This window comes from Cibotium barometz, chromosome 44 (assembly GCF_041138505.1).
Source record: "Cibotium barometz isolate CiBa-2024 chromosome 44, ASM4113850v1, whole genome shotgun sequence".
Lineage (NCBI taxonomy): Eukaryota > Viridiplantae > Streptophyta > Polypodiopsida > Cyatheales > Cibotiaceae > Cibotium > Cibotium barometz.
In genome coordinates, this window is record NC_141089.1 from 19,580,731 (window position 1) to 19,596,466 (window position 15,736).

General features: G+C 44.2%; 1 protein-coding gene across 1 annotated transcript in view; it reads left to right on the plus strand.

Annotated features, from left to right (window-relative positions):
* Positions 1 to 15,736, plus strand: part of LOC147613042 (calcium/calmodulin-regulated receptor-like kinase 1) — a 55,737-nt gene that overhangs the window by 20,865 nt on the left and 19,136 nt on the right. The window contains exon 2 of the mRNA XM_086782336.1: positions 8,446 to 8,812. Within this exon, the coding sequence (XP_086638462.1) occupies positions 8,490 to 8,812 (323 nt within the window). The 5' untranslated portion in view covers positions 8,446 to 8,489. The remainder of the gene's footprint in view (positions 1 to 8,445; positions 8,813 to 15,736) is intronic.

Here is a 15,736-nt window from a genome sequence, read left to right on the forward strand (position 1 = left end):
CGAGGAGGCGACGGCAAGAAAGCAGCCGGCAGTATTGACGTCAGCAGACACGGCGGGCTAATCCAGGAGGGATGAGAAAAAAAAAAGAAAAAACAAGAAAAGCACTCGTTTTTGGGCTTTCGTTTTTTTTATTTTTTAAAGGTTAAACCCCCCCCTCCAAGGTTAAATGTGTTTTATTTTTTTTAAAGAAACTTGAATATATATATATATATATATATATATATATATATATATATATATATATATATATATATATATATATATATATATATATATATATATATATATATACACATACATTTATTCAAGGAAAAAAAAACACAAAAGCAAAGAAAAAGCCAAGCATAGCTTTTAGGGGCTTTTAGTTCTTTTGGAAAACCTTTATAAACCCCCTCAAGTGGGCTTCTTGCCACACACCTCTCAAATTTTCAAGCTCTCAAGCTCTCAAGTTCGCTCGCACTTTCATTGTGCAAAGATTGAATTTTCTCTCCACGTACCCTCTTCACGATGTCGACCCAAGAATCAGAGTTGGAGCCCCTCGTGGAACGCGAAGGCTTGCCGGCTACGGAAGGTACCAATGACGATCTTTTTGACGATTTTGTGTCAAAATCAGATTTCCAAGAGTTCAAAGTGGCTCTCGAAGCTTCTTCGACGGAACGTCAGGCACAAATCGCAGCCTAGATGCAAGCTTTGCAAAACTCCATCGCTCTATTGACCACTATCCTCTCTACTTTCTCGGGTATGGATACCTTGGCTTCAGCTTTAGGCCCCAACATTACTCCGGAACCGTTCGGGGGCGAGCAAAAGCAACGCACCAAGGAGATCGTGGACACGTGGCTACACAAGTGGCAAGTTCACTTTCAGTTTCATCCATATGATGATGGAAAGAAGATCCAATTAGCAGCAGGTTTCCTGTCCGGCAAAGCTTTGCTTTGGTGGAAGGAACTCAACCCTAAGCCAACGACTTGGGCACAATTTGAAGATATCTTCAAGAAAGAATTCCTCAAGAAAGAGGATGACTACGATGTTGTTGCCCGGTTTTCAGCTTTGACCATGACCTTGCAGCACCTCACTTATGAGGTCTACCTCCAGAAGTTTCGTGACTTGCATATGAAAGCTACAAAGATGGATCCCACTACTCTTTTGGGGTTTTTTTGTAGCTGGTTTACCAGACTCGTACCGATTACAGGTTAAAAATAACAAATGTAAAACTTTGGACGAGGCCATTCATTCAGCTCGTATCTATGATAATACGATGGTCTCTTCCAAGTCCAAACCCGTTACCGAGCAGGGAAACAAGCATAAAAGAAAGTTCTCCGCACCTATGGCTAACACGACTGAAGGAAAGTCTTCGGACCAACCTTCGAAGAATTCCAGTTCAACACTAGCGAAGAAGAAACGACTCCTTAGGGCTTTGAAGCTCAAGAAGGAAGGATGTTGTTTTATCTGCGAAGAAAAAGGACACATGCGTAATGAGTGCCCGAAGCAAAAGGGTACCAAGTCAAACGCAGGACCCAAGCCAAAGGCAGCTAACCAGTTGTCTTTGACAGGTAAGTCAATTACTGTACTTTCTCACCCTAGTACTTGTTCTGATTGTCTGTTCAATTCTAAGGTATTTGGCATGCATGATCTTCTCCGAGTTTATGGAGAAGTGAGTGGCCATAGAATTCACATTCTTTTAGACCCTGGTAGTTCGCATAACTTTGTTAACTACAAACTTGTGCAGAAATTGAGTCTTGATACGACACTCAGCGACCATACCTATGAGGTACGCCTACCTGCGGGAAGGCAAGTTTGGGATCGCAAGGTGGAGATGCTTCCAATCCAGATTCAGGACTACAAAGATACTCTGGAATGCTATGTTATGCATCTGGAAAATGTAGACTTGTTATTAGGGATTGAGTGGTTTAAGACTCTTCAAGTCCAGATAGATTGGTCTAGTCATATTTTTTCTTTTCAGTATAGGGACACGAAGTATAGTATTTTAGGTGATTGTATTCATCCCTCTCAGGGACCTCTTGTAAATACAATTGATTTTGGAAATATAATGGATTCTTCTTTGTATAGTACTTTCCATTGTGTATTGATTCCACTTTCTTCTTTTCTCATCCCTTCTTTGGATGTAAATGAATTAAGTGTGTTTGAAAGCAAATAATTACAGAAGATACTTCATTCATTTCAAGATGTATTTCCTAAGGAATTGCCATCGGGTTTACCACCTGAACGGGCAGTAGATCATCGTATTGACTTGATCCCTGGTGCTCATCCTGTCAGTATTCCACCTTATAGGATGAGCCAAGCTGAGGAAGATGAGTTGGCTAAGCAACTCGAAGATTATTTGAGGATGGGCAAGATCCGTCCGAGTAAATCACCTTGGGGTGAACCTGTGTTGCCTAGAAGAAAGAAGGACAATACTTGGAGAATGTGTATAGATTACAAGAGATTGAACAAGCTGACCATTAAGAACCGTTATCCTCTCCCTAGATCAGATGACCTGATTGACCGGTTAGCAGGAGCGAAATATTTCACGAAGATAGATTTACGTACTGGCTACCACCAGATACGTATTCATGAAAGGCATGTCGAAAGAACTGCCTTTCGGACTAGGTATGGCCATTACGAGTTTCTCGTATTACCTTTTGGGTTAACCAATGCTCCAGTCACTTTCCAGCAAATGATGAACGATCTTTTTCGTGAACATTTGGGGAAATTTGTGGTGGTGTTCCTGGATGATATTTTGATTTATAGTCGTACTCTTGAGGATCATGTGAGACACCTCACGATTGTCTTAGCTATTTTAAGACAGAATCGACTATATGCTAAGTTAAGTAAATGTGAGTTCTTTATGACTGACATCATTTACTTGGGACACAAGATCACTAGAGATGGATTGAGCATTGACTATGACCGAGTTCAGAAGGTTTTGGACTGGCCTATACCACGAACAGTGAAACAACTTCGTTCTTTTCTCGGTTTTGTAGTTTTTCTTCGGAAATCTGTACGGGAGTACTCTCAGCTCACACTACCGATGACTGACTTATTGAAAGGTCGTGGACGTAAGTCCAATTAGCCTATCACTTGGAATAACGATTTGGATATGGCCTTCAGACTTTTGAAAGATAAAGTCAAGGAAGCACCTATCTTAGCATTGCCTGATTCTAGTCGGCCTTATGTTCTTGAAACTGATGCCAGTGACTATGCTATCGGGGCTGCTTTATTTCAAGATGGTAGACCGGTTGCTTTTGAAAGTAAAAAGCTAGACGACACTCAATCTCGTTGGCCAACCCTTGAGAAGGAGCTTTATGCTGTGATTCATGCTCTCAAGGTTTGGAGACATTATTTATATGGCTCCAAGTTTGTGGTATTGACTGATCATCAGTCAATCAAGTATGTGTGTGATGCGGATGATTTGAGAGGAAGGAAAGCTCGTTGGGCAGAGTTAATGGAAGATTTTGATTTTGAGATGCGTTATCGAAAAGGGTCCATGAATAGTATTGCAGATGCGCTTAGTCGAATTACAGAGGTGAATACTTTGTCGTTCACCGAGATTTCTACTGACTTATTTCCCTCATTGAGAGGGCTTTGCAGGACTGATAGTTATTTTGGTCCATTTTGGCAGAAGATCCAAGACGGGAGCTCATTGATTGACCAAGACTCGGTGACTGAGCAGTCTACTATTCAGGCTGCAGGAGGCCAGTGGATGATTCGGAATGGTTTGCTATTCCGTAATGACAAAACTTGTGTACCACAGATCCCGGACATTAGGTCCAAGATTCTTAAGGAGTGTCATGACGCCCCTTCTGCTGGACACCTTGGGGTACACAGGACACTATCATTAGTGAAACACACTTTTTTATTGGCCGAAGATGAAAGGGTATGTAGAAGATTATGTTCTCAAGTGTCAAATTTGTCAGGCAAATAAAGCTGAACGCTTTAGACAGGCTGGGTTGTTGCATCCTTTGCAAATCCCAGGTAATAAATGGGAAAGTATTTCCATGGATTTTATTACCGGATTGCCAAGAACACATCAAGGCCACGATTCTATTTGGGTTGTGGTAGATCGCTCAAAAATGGCTAGATTTTTTACCGACCCGGAAGTCTATTACAGCTACGCAATTAGCTCGGCAGTTTATCGAGCAATTGTTTAGACTGTACGGGTTACCGCAGGACATAGTTTGTGATAGGGACTCTAAGTTTACGAGTGATTTTTGGAAACTTGTTTTTGAGAAGTTGGAAAGAACTTTGAATTTGAGTTCCTCAGATCATCCTCAATCTGATGGCTAGACTGAAAGAGTGAATCAGATTTTGGAGGATATGCTTCGAGCATATGTATCCAAAAGACAGAGTTCATGGGAGGATTATCTTCCTATGTTAGAATTTGCATATAACAGTACTAAGCATACGAGTACAGGTTTTAGTTCTTTCATGCTTATGTATGGTTTTCAACCAAGATCACCTGTTACAGTAGGATTCTCAGGACTTCAACATGATGCAGCACGTAATTTTTTGCAAGATATGTAAGAAATGTTACAAGTTGCAAAGGAATCTATTAGAAGTGCTCAAGACTGAGACAAGTTTTATTCTAATAGACATCGTTCACCCAGAGAGTTCTCTGAAGGAACGATGGTGTATTTGCGAGTTCCGAAAGATTCCGAGACTTTACGGACAGGTAGATCTCCGAAATTATCCCCTAGATACTGTGTACCATTTCGTGTCACACGACGGATTGGTTCAGTTGCATATGAATTGGATTTGCCTTCTCATGTGAAAGTTCATCCTGTATTTCATGTCAGTAGACTTAAGGAAGTACTGGGTGGAGCAGATCAGTTAAAAACTCCTCAAGAAATTATAGATGTCAAGAACATGACATTTGTTCCGCACGAACCTGAAAAGATTTTTGGATTTCGTGAAAGAAGATTGCATAATACGCTTATCACGGAATACAAGATCAAGTGGAAGGATCGTGTTGAGGAGGACGCTACATGGGAGACATTGACTACTCTTCAGAGAGATTACCCTGGCTTTTTAGTGAGCTCAGGAGTGAGCTCTTAGAGGAAGGGGAGTATGTCATGTGCACAGTGTGTATCTACCGTGTGCTATACGCATGCAAGACTAGTTTCGAGGCTTGGGGAAGCTTGGAACTAGGCAGGCTGATTGACGAGCTGAGTTAGGGAAATACTAACGGGCGGGCACCCAAGTATGGACGGGCGGGCGGCCAAGTGTGGACGCCCGATGACCGGCCAAGAGCCTATAAAAGGGTGGCCAAGGTTAGTTATTGTAATATAGAGAGTCTCGCGAGTTTGTGAGAGCTCTATGGTCTTGGAGCTTGGATCTAGTGCAGACGTGCACCTGCTTTATGCAGCCGAGGCCGACAGCAATCTCGAGGCCCGCGAGGGCAGCTTCGTGGCGGTATGGGACGTCGCGAGGAGGAGATTGGTCGGTACGTCATCCTAGTTAGCTCAGCTCGTGGCTCGGTGGGGACAGCCAAGACTGTGGGCTTGCCCACGGCTGTCATGGTTGGGAGGTGAGTCAGGCCTGCACCCCCTTGCTTGCTTGTTTGTTCGTTTGTTTGCAGGATTCGAGTTTCGAACCAAGATCGATCACGAGGGAATCTGTGGGGTTTTGACATCCCTGCTCAAAGAAGATGCAGCTTCAGCGTCCATAATCTCCAAGTGCACAAAAGCTGGAATCTTTGCGGTTGCAGCTGAGGAATCAACACCTTTCTCGGTGCTCCGCTGAGGACATTTCCTCCAATAATGACCTTTCTAGCCACAATGGTTATAGGTCCGCTCGGCCTTCAAAGCATCACGCCCTGAGTCAGGCTTCTTCTCAGAAGACTTCGACGGTGAAGACTTCCCTTTGCCCTTGTTGCTGCTGTTGTGGCCTTTCGACCGCTGGCTAGTCAAAGCCTGAGAACCTCTGTCTTGTGGAGGGTTCAAAAACCGCTTTTCCTGGTCCAAAACCATCGGCACAAGCTCCTTCCATGTAATGGTGCTGAGCCTCCTAGTGGTGATCAAAGAAGAATAGAAAGCTGAGTACTGAGGGGATAGATGAGACAGCAAAGTGATGGCCATATCCTCTGATGATATCTCCTTCCTAGCCTGAAGAACCTCCTGCTGAAGAGCCTGGAGTTTGTTGATGTGCTCTCGCATCGTCGAAGACTTTGCATGATTCATCACTCGCATCTGCACTTCCAAGGAAATTCTCTTCATGGGCGATACCCTATTGTACAAAGAAGCCAAGTGCTGCCAAATCCCTCGAGCCAGCATTATGTGTTTGATGTGGTTGATCACTTGGGGTGTGCAATTAAGGAAGATGAAAGAACACACACGGGCATTGACACGATCCCACAACTGTGCCTGAGCCTCCCGCTGTTTCCTAGTGGATAGTGAAAGCTCCTCCTCCAACTCTGGCCTTGGAACTCCAACCACAATGAAATCAGCCAAATCATAAGACTCCAAGACAGACTCCATCACTACCTTCTAGATGCCATCCAACTGTTGGTCCACCGGGAATGTCAGGAGGGTGGGGATCTTCACATGTTTCTCTGCCATCTCGGGGGTTTAGTTGGTCTTGTCAAGGGAGGGTGGGTGGGAAAAAAAATATGAAGAGGAGGCTGCAAATAAATGCAAGGTGGCTGTCCAACAGTGATGCTGCCTTCTACCTTCTTCTCCACGTCCCGAACAGCCCAACAATACACCAATCAGCACCAAATGCAGCAGTCCCGAATGCTCTCACCGTCTTTGAATCTTCAAGCCACCTGGGGCTCTGATACCTTGTCAAAATGGGCAGTGGAAATGAGACAAAGTACTGAGAGCAGAAAGTACAGAAATGCAAGAGAGGAGAAGGCTGTATAAACTCTGCTATATACACCTGAATCCGGTACAAACTGAGAGAAGGGGGGGGGGAAGAGTGTTATATATACCTATTACCACCTGGGCTGCTGGTCGGCCACTGAAGCATACGACTGGATAAATACCAGTCGGCCAGCAAAACATGAGTCAGCCAGTACATGATGAGTCAGCCAGAAAAGAGAAGCAAGTCGGCCATCAGAAAACAAGTCGGCCAGCTCATACACGGGCGGGCACACCCACAACAATGGCCCTCACTCCCTACTGAGTAATATAGTACATACAGGAGATGACTGCTAACAATCCTTTGGGGATTTTTGTTAATACAGGACATGTAAGACTTCATATAACTCTTTTTGTAATTCATTGTTGTGTTTTACAAGATGACTTTTAGGAAAGTTTCTTGTTCTAGAAACTTTTGGAAAGTAAATGGGCATTTCATGCCACATGGGCTGTACATAATCTTTTGTCATTTTATAATGACTTTTAGACTGAATTGCTTACTTAGCACTTTTACGCTCAAAGATGTCAAGGTGTGTAGGGGGGGAAGGCAAACTTATGTAGTCTTCTCTCTAGCTCTCCCAACGGTTTAGATGGAAGCCTTGGACTGATTTGCATTAATTTCTACTAATCGAATGTCTTTTGAGGGTTGGTGTTCTTTTGCTTGGCTAACTGCTCCAAATGAATTATATAAGGTTGTATAAGATGGGGAGAGAGGTCCTATTTATAGACCATAAAATGGTAGGCCTACTTGTGTTGAGTCGCATTAGTTGTGTAAGTTTGAATGCGTTGGGTTAGTTGTGTTAATTTGTGTTAAATATGTTATTTGCATTCACGCATGTTATTCTGGCGGGTAGCCATTTTGAGTGCCACACCTCAGAATCATTGCCTCTTTTGTCCCCATTTAATTTGAGCTCACAGCATGGGCGTATTTCTTGCTAAACACTAGCCCTAACTTATAACCTAACATGCCACGTGCAAAGTGTTAAGAGCTTATCCATGTGCCAGCTTTTAACAGATTGTAACGATTTTTTGCCTGTTGAGAGATGTGGCTTTGTGCACACATGTTGCATATATCTGTACTTACACTAAGTTTTGTCACATCCAGCCTTTCTCTAGTGAACTCTGCCACGATCCTATTTACACTGCCTGTTCTCAAAGTTACCTACACAATAAGTTTTGCCACATCCAGTCTTTTTCCAGAGATCTATGCATGGACCCTATTTCAACTTCCTGTTCTCAAGTCACTCACACACATTGTTTGTAATAACTAAGAAATCTATATGAGAAGCATCCAGCCTTTCTCCAGAGATCTCTGCCACGACCCTATTTACATGGCCTGTCCTCAAAGTCACTCACGTTCATAAGTTTTTTGGCATATTCAGCCTTTCTCCAGATATCACTGCCACGACCCCATTGTTTGTCATAATCAAGGAATCTATGTGTGAAGTTTATATGAATGTATTGAGTGGCAATCACTACCATTTTAAAACTTTATGCAGACTATGTAGTATGTGTATATAGGCATGTGAGAGTCATTTGGTTGAGCCAAGCTACTCTATTCTCTGTCTTTGTTAACGTTCTGGTCTTACAGGAACATTTCCACCTGCTCACGGATGCTTTGACCAAGAGAGAAGGATGAACAACACCTCATTGTCACTTGGTGTAATTATAGGCATCTCCATTGGTGTCACAATTGGAGTGGTACTAGCAGGCTGTCTCCTCCTATGCTTCAAAGTTCGCAGAAAACAAAGGTTGATCCAAGGTGCTAGTGAACGGCGTGGTATGCAACTTCCCATTCGAGTAAATGGTTTTGATGCAAGCTCAGTCTTATCAGATACAACAACAGATCATGACTCACCCCCTCATGGAAAAGAGAATAGACTCTTTTCATCATGGTTTGGAGGGGGTGAGAAGAATTCTGTCCTTTCTCATTCGGGGCTGCCCAATTACCCTTACAGGTGAGTATCATTTTATGTGTTTCAGCGAAATGATTTACTTTGTATAGCTATCTTGTTAAGTGCACCCTAGAATCACAAAAAAACTAAATTTTATGTCAATGTGTCTAGACTGTCACATTTTCTTAGTTTTTGAATCTTAGGCCACGTCGCACGACTTCTTGATATGTTTGTGTGCATGAGAGATGTGTGCTATCTGGCAGTGTGTAAGTGCAGTGTAGCCATACTTAGAGAGGAGAAGACTTGAAATTAAGGAAATGTGCTGGGCTGGCTCCTTTTTGTAGAGTGCAGGTTGTTTCTAGCCAGACTGAAGGTCAGGTCAGGTGGCCTCACATGCCAAGTTCTTGGCTAGCGTTCTTGTGAATCTCAAGTTGACACTGCCTCCTGCCCCTTTGCGGCTGGTATCCTTTTTTAAAAGATCCTTCTATTAGTTAAAAGAATAGCAGCCTGAGGGCTAGATGTACATGCCAAGAATCCTCAAGGAGGCAAAATACAAATTGGGGACGGTTGTTTCCCTCCATGGCTGGCTGCTCTTGGAGAGAAACTACATTGGGGAGAGAGAGAGAGTCAGGCATCTTGTGGTCTGATGATGGAGAAAGGGACCTGTGCGCCATGTACGCAAGAAGGCATCTTGTGATCCAACCTGCCCTTCAGCTTCCCCCTTACCGAGGAGGGCATGAATGATGTTTTCCCATCTCGGGCTAGTGCCCGGAGACTAGGGCTGTGTGTCATGACCCTGTGAAAATGGAACAGCACAAGTGTGGGCATGGTGGTTGCTGAGCAAAATAAATATTAAATGATTCATATGCCCGGACAAAGGAAATGATGTGTGGACATCCTCAGGTGTGAAGGGGGACCAAGAACATTAACATTTTTAATGTTTCTAACCTTGGGGTGGCCCCTAGGCCTTAGTGGCTCCTAGGAAACTTTAATAAACATTAAAGTTGGGCCCTAGGATATTTTTGGAGAGAGAGAACTCCACTTTTGGAGTTACACGTTTCTCTCTCTCTCTCTCTCTCTCTCTCTCTCTCTCTCTCTCTCTCTCTCGCGCGCGCTTTTGGGGAGTCGTGCAAACTACGTGCAGGTTTCATGCGTGGATGCGAAGAGAAGAAGGTCGACTGCATACGGTTGCTGCTGGGGTTTTTGGCTGCGCACAGAAGAGCCCGTACAGACAGGCCGTACAGTCCACGTGTAGGCTGCCCGTACAGTTGGCTTCTGCTAGTACAGGGTACGGCTGCTGCAGATTCAGGCGGCGCAGGCTGGGACTGAAGGCAGGTATAGTCGACAGCTGTAGGTACAGTCCACGTGGTAGCTGTACGACTGCAGGTACAGGTGTACGGACAGAATAGGTTCAGGCGGCGCTGATTCAGGCTGCGTTGACAAAAACAGACAGCAGGTGGCTGCTGTGCAGGTACTGACCAGTACGGTATAGGCGGCTGCAGAGATTGTACGGACAGGCACAGTGGGGATTTACTGACCTGTACGGATAGGTACAACTAGTTTCAGTTCTGTTCCAGACCTAAACAGTAGAGTGGGCGGTGCATCTCCAGTTGCAGGCAGTGCTGTACCAGAGCTTATTTGGTGCATCAGTCAAGTGGTTGCGGGAAGGCGAGTACAGACTGGTACGATTGGCCTCACGAGTGCAGAACCACGTGCTGATTTGGTAAGCTTTGAACTTGTCCATCTTTCTTTCTTTCCATTGGCTTATGTCTGCAGAGTTGTGTTATCTGACCCCTTGTGAGAGGAGGGGTATGGCAGATTGAAAGGGTGGAAACAGAGATTGGACAGTGGATGTATGTTTGTGCTGAGTTGTGGAACCATGTTCATGGGATATGCCAGATGTGTGCTCAAGGCTGCCCTGCTGAATGGTCTTGGCTGATCAGAGGGAAACACAGAGTTTTGCTTTTGTGGGACACAGATCTGTGTGTGAATCCTTTGTGCTAAGAGGTCTTGTGGGCTGCCAGATCGGACATACAGGTGTATTCTCCTGGCTGGCTTTGTTGTACTGAGCTTTACATCTTTTTGAATTTGAATAGAGAAATACCGAAAGGGGCGCCAAGCTTTGGGGCCAATAGGTGTCGTTCTCATTTCAGTTTTGGGGCACTCTAGCTCCAATTAAATTTGTTTTTATATTTGGACTACAAGTGGAAGGGTGATTGCTAGTCTACCGCACTTTGGTTTCTACCAGAGGCCGGTTTCAAGGTTCCATTTGCCAGGACCCATCATCAACTTTCTTAAGGGGGTGAGCTCGTGGTTGACTCGAAGAAAGTCATTGCTGAAAAATTCAGCAACATGTCTGATACAGAAGACAAATATTTTTATCATGAAGAGGAAGAGCAAGAGACCTCTCTTGAGAGAAATGAATCTAAGGATATTCTTGCAGGAGAACATTCTGCAGATGATGAGCAATATGAGGATGTAACACAGCCAGAAGATATGCCTAGTAAAGAGGAAGATGATGCTCAGTTTAAAAATCGTTTGGCTGGTGTAATGGATGTGTTTATGCAGCTCACACAAAGTGAGAAGTTTGCTGAATTTATGAGATCCCGTTCTGAGCCTGAAAAGAAGAAGAAGAAGGTGCGTTCTAAGAACCTTCCTCAGGGTCATAGTGCTGCCTTCCCACAGGATCCATCTTTTGGACAGTTTTCGAACATGCAACAGGCTTTTGGTGCTAATTCTCAGAGTTCCTTTTTCGGACAGCCATCTGTTCCTCAGCAGACTATGCATCCAGGTTATTTTGGTGGTGGCTCTGTGTTCCAATCCATGACTGGGGGTTATCCTCAGGGAGGCATGGGTATGCCAGGGACTTTTGGAGCAAATTTTCAGCCTGGTATGGAAGGGAATATGTATGGTGGTATGCAGTCCGGAATGCAAGGAAACATGTTTGGGGGCATGCAACCTGGAATGCAAACAAATATGTATGGGGGCATGCAGCCCGGTATGCATAATGAAACATGGCTGGAATGTATGGCATGCCAGGTGTGGGAATTGGAAATGTTGACCCTATGATGGGCATGAATGCTAGGCGTAGCAATCTTGTGAAGCCACTTCCTTACGATAATCTAACGCCTATGGGTAAGGCGAAGGATTATAAGGAAGGGGGAGCTGCTGTGAAATTTGATACATTCAGTGGGGCCAAAGATAAGTTAAAGGCACTTACCTTCTTACAGCAGTTTGATGCTGCTTTTTCTGGTGGTAATTACACGGAGTCCTCTAAGGTGAGAAAAGCTACGACTTTTCTCAAAGGCAATGCATTGCAGTGGTGGTCTACTCTTCTTCTGCAGGGCATAGCACCATCTACTTGGGTACAATTTAAACAGGTGTTCACTTCCGTATGGCTCACATCTACTTTTGAGGTGGATGTAATGACAGCATGGCACAAGTTGGATGCATCAAAATGTGAAAATCTAGAAGATTATAACAAGAAGTTTTGGGAAGCTTTACTCCCAGTTACTTCTTACCGTGCGGTGCCTTTGTCTGAGCAGGTGGAGAAGTATTGTTGTGGGCTGCCCAAGGAAGTGCGTGACTGCATCAAGACTCGAGTAACAAACATGTCACAGATGATAGAGAATGCTATGACAGCTAATGCGTTACTCACTGGAGTCTCATCTGGATTTAAAGGCAGTAAGAACTCGAGCAAGAAATCTGAAAAGTCTGAGCATGCTTCGCGTGATGCAAAAGGGTCTACAGAGACGCGGTATAAGAAGTTGCCAATGCCCAAGAGAACTCCTAAGGAGAGACAGGCTTTGAGGGATGCTCGGAAATGTTTCTACTGTGCAGAAGGGGGATATATGTCTTTTAATTGTCCCAAGCGAAAGTCTCAAAAGGACTCTGACAATAAAGGAGAGCCCAAGTCAAAGAAACCAAAACCTTCTGCAGGGTTAGTTCCTGATCTTGTTGGGGAACAGCCAGGTGGTGAAGAGACTGAGTTGTGCAGGGCATGGGGCAAAGTGAGAGATCAAAATGCCTTGATATTCTTTGACACAGGTGCTAGAGCCAACTTTATTTCACCGGATTTGGTTGGCCGATTGGGGATTCGCGCAGAGGAGATGGGGCCGTTATATGAGGCTAACATGGCTTGTCTAGGGTATGCAGAACCCGTCACTCCTATTATTGGGAAGCTTAGGCTTCATTTGCAGGGTTATGTGGACAGCGAAGAGTTTTTCATCATACCACTTGATGGATGTGATGTTTTGTTGGGAATGCCATGGTGCCACAGAGGACATGCGGTGGTGGATACATACAATAGGAAGATCACTTTGACTCATAGAGGGAAAGAACATGTTTTGGATGTAAAACTTAAAGGGGAATCTGTTCCTATTGTATCAGCTTCGGCAATTTCATCAGTAATGAAAAAGCATCTTTTCGCGTACTTGATTTATGTAAAGGATGCAAAAGATGATGAGTCTAAGTCTAATTTGTCTATGTTAGATAAGGACAGGACTGATTTCTTATGTGGGTTCCAAGATTGTTTTTCCGAGTCATTGCCAAGAGAATTTCCTCCGGAAAGGCCAGAAGATCATGCCATTGATCTAATTCTTGGTAGTACTCCACCAAATAGACGGCCGTACCGTGTTAGTTCAGCCCAACAAGAAGAAATTATGAGTCAGGTACAGGAGCTTTTGAATAAAGGGTTGATATAGCCTAGCTCATCACCCTTTTGCTCACTTGTATTCTCAGTGCAAAAGAAGGATGGTTCTTGGCGCATGTGTATTGACTACAGGGCGATGAATAAGAATACCATCAAGAATCGATTCCCCATTCCGAGGATCAATGACATTTTGGACCGCTTACAGGGCTCCACAGTTCTTAGTCGGATTGACTTATCATCAGATACGTATTAGACCCGAGGATGTGCATAAGTAATATTTGAGTGGATGACTTAGGTGCGGGATTTTGAGCGGTCAGACCTAGTGTTGGTTCTTGCGTTGTGACTTGTCTGGTTGCCCAATCGATATTGCACTTGGTGGCCATCATCCATTTGCGCCCTAAGATTACAGTCCCTTCCATGGTACCAGCAGGCATAACCAAAAAGCTTTGAATTATGGTTCCCTTGTCATAGGCAACCGGAGTGTGCAGAATTCCTGAGACAGGGGTTTTCTTCTTGTTGATTCCTTGAACTTGGATAGAACTCTTGGTTAAAGGTGGTTTTCCCAGTTGACACCACACGCCATATGATAGCAAATTGTGTTGAGCTCCTGTATCCAATAATGCATTATACAGCACCTCCCCGTAAGGACTCTGTAACTCAATTGGGTATCTTAGAGGTGGGTCAGATTCCAGTGCATCCTCCTCTGCTTCCTCGAAAAATACCTGCGTAATTCCCAAGTTGGCTTCTCGTTGTCTCCTAGCACACTGTTGACGTTCTTTGGCTTCGACTCTCGCTTGTATCTTTTTAAGCTCAGATTGTTCTTTAGCTGCCTTCTTTTGATGGATTGCATGTAACTCCTCCTGGCTCAGGGGGTCATAGTATCGTTTGAATTTACTCCCATTAAGGAATCCAATGGTTTCAACTCCGTCGAGAGTCTCCACTCTGATGGTACCTTGCGGGGTAATTTCACATACTCTATATGGTCCCTTGCCAGCATATTTGAGCTTCTTCTTTTCGTTTCGCACTCCATACATTAGGACTTTATCCCCAACCTTGATGTCCTTGTCCTTTAGATGGCGATCAAACCATTTGCCCATGATGAGGACTTTGAAAGGTTGTATGATCAGATATTTGAGGGTCAGCGGCATGAGCACTATACTCTCAGAGATGGGTTTTTGTTGATGCATGGTAGACTGTGTGTTACCAGGCAATTGTCACTATTTGGGCATTCTCTGCGCTTCAGGCCTATGGACGAGTTCTGTAGGATGGACTGGCATCTTATGGTTGGGGACTTATGTCTACACCGAGAGCCAGTAGGCTGGATATATGGGTTGGGATTGTGTATCTGCGCCCAAATCCAGAGTGTGGTACCACGGACTACAAGCTAAATGAATAGGGAGACTGTTCAATGCATCCTTGCATAACATGTTTGCAAGTTAAAAATCCTGTCTTTGCATGAACTATTTGATTGCATGCAAGATTTGTTTGTGTAGTTCACATGTAGGGGACGCCCTCTTGTGAACCGTGCGAGTGAAACTGTATTCTGACCTCGTTTGTGGGCTGTAGACAGGTGGTAAGTACACCACTTTACTTTTTTTATGAGTTAAAGCAATGTATTCTTTGTTTTGCAGGTCCACACTTTAATAAGTGTGTCCGCCCAAGTTATAAGTGAGATTGGGCGTCCACACTTCATTAAAGCTCGGGCGGACAAACTATAAGTAAGAATAGACTAGAATTTCCTTCCGGTCGGCTAGGCGAGTGTCCAGGCACCCTTTCCACTAAATTTGTGTGGAAAAGGGATGGTTATGGACTGGGTGGCAGTATGAGGACCTGCCACCATGCTATTACTCATTTTGAAAATTACCTCTCTCTACACTCTCTCTCTAGAAATAGGCGCCCCCCTTCAAGAGAGCCTATTTTTGTTATTCTCTCTAACTTTTTGCTTGGTGAGAGTGCTGATTTTCATTCCCTCTTGCTCCCAACTCCAATGGAAAGCTTGAAGATTCTTCCTTTCACAGTTAAGCCTCCAGTTGCTCACCTTTTCACTCTATCTCTCTCTTCTAAATGAATATGGAGTCTCCTAACCATTCTACCGCCCCCAAATTCTGCTGAAACCCTAATTTTCAGAAACCCTAATTCTGCAGAAACCCTAATTTCAGAAACCCTAATTTTGGAGGAAACCATACCAAGCTGTGCCCCTTACTCATAGGCATCTAAAGAGCCCAAAATGCCCAATTTTGGACTCATATAACCTGCTTAAAACCCTAAAAATCAGAAACCCTAATTTCAGCCGGAAGTGGAAAACGGTCACATTCAAGCTGTAGTTCGTCCACACG